General features: G+C 37.8%; 2 protein-coding genes across 2 annotated transcripts; both read right to left on the reverse strand.

Annotated features, from left to right (window-relative positions):
• Window positions 1–6,705: 6,705 nt before the first annotated feature.
• On the reverse strand, window positions 6,706–7,491 carry LOC110922091 (protein P21). The gene has a single exon (XM_022166418.2). It carries the CDS (start codon window positions 7,489–7,491, stop codon window positions 6,820–6,822), a length of 672 nt encoding a protein of 223 aa, XP_022022110.1. The 3' UTR covers window positions 6,706–6,819.
• A 995-nt stretch (window positions 7,492–8,486) lies between these two features.
• LOC110922092 (thaumatin-like protein) lies at window positions 8,487–9,442 on the reverse strand. The gene has a single exon (XM_022166419.2). It carries the CDS (start codon window positions 9,433–9,435, stop codon window positions 8,764–8,766), a length of 672 nt encoding a protein of 223 aa, XP_022022111.1. The 5' UTR covers window positions 9,436–9,442; the 3' UTR covers window positions 8,487–8,763.
• Window positions 9,443–9,713: the final 271 nt, after the last annotated feature.

The following is a 9,713-nucleotide window of genomic DNA, read 5'->3' on the forward strand; positions in this document are numbered from 1 at the left end:
ACTCGGAGTCAAGCTGAAATTGAAAAGACATTGAAAGATCATACAACTTCATTATTGAAATTTGATGCTTTCATGGAGAAAACAGAGAATACTTTTTCGGATGTCAAGAAATTGCTGGAAAAGTTGGCTAACCACAGCAATACAGATGATACAGGAACTTCAACCAATCAAGAAATGATCAACAGGTCCATGGATAGGCTGTTCAGATTGGGGAAGATTGAATTTCCCAAGTATAATGGGTCAGCGGATGTGGAAGAATGGGTGTGTAAATGTAAACATTTCTTCGATGTGGATGATACCCTAGAAGCTTACAAGGTTCGTTATGTAGTCATCAATTTGGAAGGTAAGGCTATGAAATGGCATAACAACTTTCTTAAGACTAGACCCATTGCTAGTATTCCTTGGGCAGAATATTCTAGAACTATAATAGACAGATTTTCTACTCAGTTGTTCAAAGATGCTATGGGTTTGTTGTCATCCACCGTTCAAACTGGGGATTTAGAAACATATTGTGATGAGTTTGATGAAAATCTGTTAAGGGTTACAATTGCAGAAGAGTATGCAATTAGTCTCTTCATTAAGGGTCTTAAACCGGAGTTAGGAGGTCCAGTTAGTATGTTTGACCCTAAAACTATGAAAGAAGCTTATATGTTGGCCAAGAAACAAAAGTTGGCTAATGATAGAGTCAAAAATCAGTACAAAACCTCATTCAATTCTAAGCCTACCCCGTCAACCTTTGTGGCCAACCCTAAACCCCTGTCAACTTTTAAACCACCTGTTAATACTTCTCATTTGCCCTTGTTACCCAACCCACCAGCAAACCAAAAGTTTACTACCAAAAGGCTCACTAGTAAAGAAATAGAAACCAAAAGAGCTAAGGGGGAATGTTTTTGGTGCAATGATAAATTCACTCCTGCTCACAAATGTCCCAATAAACAGTTGTATGTATTGGAAGTTTGGAGTGGGGAAGATGATAGTCAACAGGAAAATGAAGAAGGGGAACAATTCGTTGACATTATGGGGCAAGAACAAGTCATAGATACCACACTAAATGACCCACTTATTTCTATACTTGCTCTGACCGGGATTCCCTCATTTTCTACTATGCAAGTGGTAGGAAATTTGGGCACCAAACCATTACAAATTTTGATTGATTCTGGCTCCACTCACAACTTTATAGATGAAAAATTGGCTAAGAAGCTAAAATGTTCTTTGCAAAGTATTAAGGACATGAAAGTTGGGGTAGCCAATGGGTCACAGTTAATGTGTGGACAGATGTGCTCAGGTTTCCAATGGCAGATGCAAGGGTTGTGGATGAAAGCAGACGTGTTAGTATTACCCTTGGCAAATTATGACATGGTTTTGGGGGTTCAATGGTTGTCACCATTAGGAGATATAGTATGGAACTTTCAAGATATGACCATGCAGTTTAAAGTGAATGAGAAGGTGTATCAATTGAAGGGCAGCAACACTAATAGAGTTTCATTATGTTCCACTGAATTAATGGATCATCTGTTGGGTCTTCAGGGAAGTCAACTTGTGCAGTCCCAATTGTTTAGCTTACAACAAGAAGGAAAGTCTGATCAGTTCCAACATAGATCAGTGGTTACCAAAAGTGAGGAGTATCCATCCATTAAAGCTTTGATTGAGGAATTCCAGGATGTCTTTGCAGTTCCTACTACCTTGCCATCTGATAGGCCTTTTGATCATAAGATAAGGTTGAAGGATGAGTCAATGGTTATTGATCAGAAACCTTATAGATATCAAGCTGCACAGAAAGACATAATTGAGAAGATGACTAAAGAACTGTTGGATACTGGAGTAATTCAGGGTAGTTCTAGTCCATTTGCAGCCCCAGTTGTGTTGGTAAAGAAAAAAGATGCATCCTGGAGGATGTGTATAGATTACAGGAAATTGAATGATGCTACAGTGAAGAATAAGTATCCAATTCCCTTAATAGAAGATTTGTTGGATGAATTGGGTAAGGCTGTAATCTTTTCTAAGTTGGACTTGAGATCTGGATACCATCAGATTAGGATGTTTCCAGATGATGTCCACAAAACAGCATTTAGAACTCATGAGGGACATTTTGAGTTCTTAGTTATGCCTTTTGGCCTAACTAATGCACCTGCCACATTTCAGTCCCTGATGAATCATACATTCAAGCCGTTCTTGAGGAAATCAGTGCTGGTGTTTTTTGATGACATACTCATCTATAGTCAGTCAGTGGATCAGCATGTGTCACATTTGAGAGCAGTATTAGAGGTTCTGAGAAGCAATCAACTGTTTGCTAAACTGTCAAAGTGTGAATTTGGGGGTACCACTGTTGAGTACTTGGGTCACATTATTTCTAAAGATGGTGTTGCTACTGACCCAAAGAAAATAGAAGTAGTTGCACAGTGGCCAGTTCCTACAATTGTTAAGCAACTCAGGGGATTTTTGGGTTTATCCGGCTATTACAGAATGTTCATTAAATCTTATGGTATTTTGGCTAAACCCCTTACTTCCTTACTTAAAAAAGATAATTTTGTTTGGAATGAAGAAGCTACAATAGCTTTTGAGAAGTTAAAAGAGGCTGTTTGTTCACCACCTGTCTTGGCATTACCAGATTTTGATAAGACTTTTGTCTTAGAAACTGATGCTTCAGCTTTAGGCATTGGTGCTGTCTTAATGCAGGACAACCATCCTTTAGCTTTTATCAGTAAAGCTCTATCATCAAGACAGCATGCATGTTCAGTTTATGAAAAGGAGCTATTGGCCATTATCTATGCTGTCAAACATTGGCACTATTATCTGTCTAGTGGTCACTTCATCATAAAAACAGATCAGAGGAGTTTGAAATATCTCATGGAACAGAAGTTAACTACCCCTCTTCAACATGCTTGGTTATCAAAAATGTTGGGGTATGATTATGAAATAGTCTATAAAGAAGGAAAGGAGAACCAGGTGGCAGATGCTTTGTCTAGAGTATCTGGGCCTGCATTATTGACTATTTCATTATCTACTTTGGATGCCTCATTATTGCAAAGAATTAGGGATTCTTGGTCACAAGATCATGTCTTGTTGGAAAAGATTGAGAAATTATCAAAAGGGGAAATTGTTCCAGGGTATAAATGGGATGGGCAGTTGTTGATGAAAGGGAATAGAGTGGTCATAGGTGGTGATGTGAAGCTACAACAGGATATTATTCAATTGTCCCACAGTTCTGGAATGGGGGGGGCATTCATGGGTTCATGCAACTACTCAAAGGATAAAAGGAATGTTTAAATGGAAAGGGCTGCACAAGCAGGTCAAATAGTACATCAGAACATGTGATATCTGTCAAAGGGTTAAAACTGAAAATGTAGCATACCCTGGCCTTTTACAGCCTTTGCCTATTCCAAAGTCAGTATTTTCTGATATATCAATGGACTTCATTGGTGGATTCCCTAAAGTGAATGGAAAGGATTCTGTGATGGTAGTAGTGGATAGATTGACTAAGTATGGTCATTTTATTCCTATTAGTCATCCTTATTCTGCAATGACAATGGCTCAGTTGTTTATGGATCATGTTTTTAAGCTTCATGGGTGGCCCCAGACGATTGTGAGTGATAGGGACCCTATATTCTTGAGTAATTTCTGGAAAGAATTCACTAAGATGCATGGTGTGCAATTGGCTATGTCAACTGCTTATCATCCTCAGTCTGATAGTCAAACTGAGGTTGTAAACAGGTGCATTGAAGCTTATCTAAGGGCTATGACTTTGAGCACCAGTACATCTTGGCTCAAGTGGCTATCTTTGGCAGAATGGTGGTATAACACCAACTTTCGTTCAGCCATTAAAACCACTCCTTTTCAAGCCTTATATGGTTATCCACCTCCACTATTTGTTCCCTATATTCCTAAAGACTGCACTATGGAGGCTGTTGATCAGTTGTGTTTGGAAAGGGAGCAACTGCTTAAAGAATTGAGGAAACATCTGCTTACTGCTTCTAATCGGATGAAACAAAAGGCGGATAAGAAGAGGTCTGAAAGGGTATTTGAGGTAGGGCAGTGGGTGTATTTGAAATTGCAAGATTATAGACAAAACTCCTTAAGGAATCACAAACATCACAAGCTGAGCCCTAAATACTTTGGACCATTTTTTTATTATTGAAAAAGTGGGAGCAGTGGCGTATAAGCTGGATTTACCTGAAAAAGCTCAATTACATCCAGTCTTTCATGTGTCGTTGTTAAAGCCAGCTCATGGTGATCATTCAGTCATCCTCCCTTTACCTGTTCAACCAAGGTTTTGTTACAGTCCGGCTACCGTGATTGATAAAAGGATGGTGAAAAAGAATAATCGGACGAGTATGGAAGTGCTGATTAAGTGGAATGACTTACCAATTACTGATGCATCATGGGAAAATTTGGAAGAGATGATGATTCAATTTCCAGAGTTTCATTTTGACTAATAATTTTGAGGTCAAAATTAGTTGAAGGGAGGGGTATTGATACGGTATTAATAAGTAAAGGGTCTGTATTGTAAATAATGAATAGTTGAGGGACGAGTTAGGTCTAAAGTGATGTTAGGTAGTTAAGAGTTAGTTGATGATTGTGTACTTAAACAGAAGTTGTTAATGAAAGTAGTTAGTGTTGAGTGAGCTAATTTTCTTGTCTTCTATCCCTAATCTCTCTCTAAACAGTTCGTATCAGCAATTGAAGACGTGGATTGACTCCCATTTAACCCTTTCATCCATGGAATTCTAGAACCCTGCATTTGTATCACATTTATATCAGTGACTTGAACCGTCCATTATCAAGCACAAATCATCGATTCTTTGAGATGGGTATTATTAGGGTTTAGAATGTTGACCTGGCCGGAGAACTATGTTGTTGTTTCGCCGGCCACTAGCACTGCTACTCCGCCGCCTGTCTCACCAGGTATGCACAATGCACAAATTAGGAGTTAATTGTTTCAGTTTCATGGTTTTTTTGGTTTTAATATGTATTTTGTAGTTATTAAGTTTATTATTTTATAAAGATGCTTCTTATAATCTTATTTAGGTTTCAATGTAAGTTAAAGAGATATGGGTGGACAAAAAATGTGTTGACGATCCACCCTTGTTGGAAAATTATCCGTCAATTTGGTGAGTTAAGATGAAATCGACTTTCAGTTTTTTGTTTGTTCTTCTCTGATAATTATATTCATTTTTGAGGGGTGATTTAGGTTATTTTGTTAGTAAGCTAAGTGGTTATAAATCAGTCGTAACTTTTCCACTAAGTCCAGTTAATTATAGTTACACCATCTATGGTTTCTTTCTTATCTCCACTTTTGAATTGTAGGTCTGACCCATTAACATGTTCTACTCGTATGTTATTTTTTTTTTCCTTTTTTATAAGTTTTGCGCGTTTTACCTTTTATGAATAAAATATAAACCAAGTCAACCGGTTTATAAGTAAAATGAGTCTGAATTGCCACCTCATTCAAATAGCTGACCATGTGTATCTATATTTATGAGACCAAATGAAGAGCATACACTAATAAACAAATTGGAAATCCAGTCTCAGTTTAATGAACATGAATGTTGTTTGATGAAATTCCGTTTTTACCCTTCAGCGGTTAATTGACCCCAGAATATGTATTGGGTGGTCGGATGACTTTGGTAGTAGCAGCCTGGGCCTTAGTGAAATTTGATGAACATGAGTTCTGTATTGAGGGATAGGCTGAAGTTTTCTTTGTTAATTGTGTTTGCAAAAAATATAATTAAATGATATAGGAGGTGTATGAAACTTTGGACGATTTTGAATGCATTCGGCCCATTAAACATGTTTTCCTTTTAGCTATATTTTTAGTGGGCGTTTGAAATAAGAAAAGAAACAACCCGGGTCATCTATATATTACTAACGGCTCGAAATGCCTACCTCTAGCTGAAAGACAATTAGTCATCCTAATGGTTACAGTGTTGTAATGCATAGTGTTATTAGGGAACTAAAACCTATACTTATTTTTTTCAATGATTTTCACCCTTCTTTGATCGAGAATCGGTGCGTAACTGCCCTGCCTGTCTTAATTGTCTTAAAAGCTTACACTGAACTATCCTGGTTTAAATGACGTTTCAGTTACAACAGAACCAGATTATGATATGATGAACTTTATATTACGACAGTTTTTCATAGCTGTTCCTGAGATGATGTGAAATTTTTTTTATTACTAGTGAAAAGAATTTTTGTTAATTGAAAAGTCTAGCTTTAGACATCACTATAATCAGTCATCTACCTCTATAAAGTATCACAACTGTCAAATTTATGAATTTCAAATACTTCTTTGTCACAGTTGATCAAGAGGCTCGTTAAAAGTCACATGATCATAACTAATGTATGTGTTATGGCAGTGAAGGTCCCTTATGGTTTTCTGATGATTATTCATTTTTGTTATAAAAACTTTAATTATAATTTTATAAAGTATAAGGCCATGTGTAGTGGTCAAACCCTGTAACCCCCATAGATGTGGGGTTATACAACATGTGACAATTGCGTAAGAAAGGGGGGTTATATAACTTGAGTGTGTAATGGGGTTATACCTCTTCAATTATACATATACATATATGTGTGTAGCAGTTAAAACCTTAAAGGTGATTTTTAATTTGTTTTAAGGTTTGAATTATGTTCCAGTCAGTCATGTATTGTAGAGCCCGCCGCAACGTGCGGGTTTCCCACTAGTTTGGATAAAAGATGACATTACTGTATTACAATATATAATCAAGGAAGAAAAGCCCCTTAATTACTTATTCACTTCATTTCTATATTGCAGTTCTTATTATATTTCGATCACCTCTTTTATCTAATGTCCTCGATCGATCAAGGGCAGAATATAACGTCATAGTTGGTTCCACCAGGGCACGTAAATAAGCTAGTTTTATCATCCTGAGGATAACTATAAGCGTCAGGGCATCTCTGTTTGAAAAACCTTGATAAATCAGTTGGTCCACAAGGTCCATTGTTACAACAATACTGTTCAGTTTTGTACACGGTGCAAGGGTTATTGCACCCACCCGGAGCCCGTAACTGGCTAGGACACTGACCATTGATATCCGCAGTACATACGATACTACGGCTGCACCCCCCAGAACTGGATTTAAATGTCATCGGCACATTGAATCCGTCCACAAGAGAGATGTCAATGAAATCAAGATTTTGATATTGGTTCAAAGCGTACTCGGCCAATGTGTTGGGTGGGGTACCATAATTTTGGCATTGGAGGAGACCGTTGCAATCACCGGTTTGACACCTGCCTCGCCCTGAGCCATCAAAGGTGCAACCGGTTCGGGGCCATATACGGGCTCCTTTTGTGCCAGCTGCGACGGTTAAAGCCCAGGTTTGGCCTGGGTTAAGCTGCCGGCCTCCACCAGGAACCGCGCCAGCCCAAACGGTGTATCGACAGTTGTTTCGGATATTGAAAACGGCTGCGTTGGTGGAGTGAAGAAGAAGTAGAGCAAAGAGAAGGAAAGTGGAAAGGGTGGAGGTGGTCATTGTGGTTTTGGGTGAATTGAAAGTGAGACTAAACATGGTTTATATAGGCCTAAGATGTCAAGATGATATATAGTTTTCAGAATTATATAAACTGAAATTTCAAATGTATTAATTGGACTTCATGTTTCTTAAGGATTTGGTTCTTTCTCTAGCTTATGCTCAGTTCACAAAGCTCGCGTCTCGTAACTCGCTCGAAATAAACTTGAGAAAAACTAGCTAAAAAACTTAAATTTGAAATGACATGAGCCGAGTTGGCTCATTTTGTAACCAAGCCGAGCTCGACCCAAGCTCGGCTTGGCTCATGGTCGGCTCATTGACTCGTTTAACTTCAAACTAGAGCTCTAGCCAAGCCAAGCCAAGCCGCCTCAATTAATTTCAAGCTTGACCTTATATAAGAATGTCAATCTAGACTAAAAATAACACAAACTCTGTCTTTAGGCTTATATAATATATGATGTTACAAATAAGTTTAAACATACAAATGGGTCTTAACATGAAAAATGAAAAAAGATTTTTATTTTATTTTTTAAATTCCATCTAGATGTTTAGTTGCAAAATGTATAAAAAAATCGTGTATTTATACTAGTTGAGTAATTATGTATAATTATTCTTGAATGATTATATAATTACTCTACTAGTGTAATTACACGAATTTTTTATTTATTTATTTTTTAGATTCTAGAACTAAAATACATGCTTTTCCATTTCCCTCATTCACTTCTCATATTAAGACTCATTTGTATCTTATCCATTTGTACAATAACCTAACCCATATGTTTGGTATGGAGCTTTTAGTAACTTCTAGCTTTAAACTTTTAAGAAAAAGATTATACTTAATAAAAAACCTTGTTTGGTTGAAGAGACTTGAAACTTTTAGGTTAGAAGCTTTTGGTTGAACTCTCCTACTAGTAGCGTTTAGAAGGAGCTACAAGCTTTTAGGGGAAAAATGACTATTTTAACCTCTAAAGATAATGAACTCTTTAATGCACAAACTTTTTAAATTTTTAGTTATGTCCATTTTGGTCATTTTATGCATTTTATTAAAAGCTTCAGCTACTCTGCCAAACACCAAATATATCTAAAAAGCTACAACTACTAGCTATCAGTTACAGCTACCATCTTCCAGCCACCAACCACCAGCTACCAGCTTCCAACCACCAACCACCAGCTAATTTTGCCAAACATACCCTTAGGTGACCACTGACTAACACTCTTTCTTCTGTATGTTTAATCTTTTTTTATTAGTGTCTTTTTAAAAACAACCCTATGGCTTCAAGGGCATAATACAACACTATAGTTGGTTCCACCGGGACATGTAAATGTGCTAGTTTGATCATCCTTAGGATAACTATATGCATCAGGACACCTTGTCTTAAAAAACCTTGAAAAGTCGGTTGGCGAACAATTTCCTCCTGAGACGCAACAATATTCATTAGTTTTGAACACGGCGCAAGGGTTATTGCACCCACCAGGAGCCCGTAACTCGTTAGGACACTGGCCATTAATATCCGATTTACATAAGATACCACGGGTGCACCCACCAGAACTACTGGGCTTAAATTCCATTGGCACATTGAATCCGTCCGCAAGAGACATATCAAAGAAATCAAGATTGTTGTACTGATTCAAAGCGTACTCGGCCAATGTGTTGGGTGGTGTACCATAGTTTTGGCATCGTAGGAGACCATTACAATCACCGGTTTGACACTTGCCTCGTCCAGAACCATCAAAGTTGCAATTGGTACGGGGCCATATACGCCCTACTGTGCTAGATGGGACGGATAAAGCCCAGGTTTGACCCGAGTTAAGTTGTTGGCCGCCACCAGGCACGGCACCTACCCAAACGGTGTACGGACAGTTGTTTAGAATAGTGAAAACTGCCGCATTGGTGGAGCGAAAAAGAAAAATTAAGAGAAGGAAAATGGAAAGGGTGAATGTGGTCATTGTGGTTTTGTGTGTGCAAAGTGAGGGTAACCATGGTTTATGTAGGCCTAAGATAGTTTCAAATTTCAAAATTCAAACGTATTCATTGGGCCTGATATGGTTAAGGTCTTTGGGTCTTCGCATGACTCATTCAACCCCATAAATAACGAAAATTCAACCTAAATTCCAATGTGAAATTTCTTTGAAACGCACTTGCCTTTGATTTTCTGATTTTCACATTACGTTTGTGTTTGTGTAGCCTAGTCTTAATCGCTACATTCTTTTTTTATTTATGGGTT

The sequence above is a fragment of the Helianthus annuus genome, chromosome 17, assembly GCF_002127325.2.
Source record: "Helianthus annuus cultivar XRQ/B chromosome 17, HanXRQr2.0-SUNRISE, whole genome shotgun sequence".
NCBI lineage: Eukaryota > Viridiplantae > Streptophyta > Magnoliopsida > Asterales > Asteraceae > Helianthus > Helianthus annuus.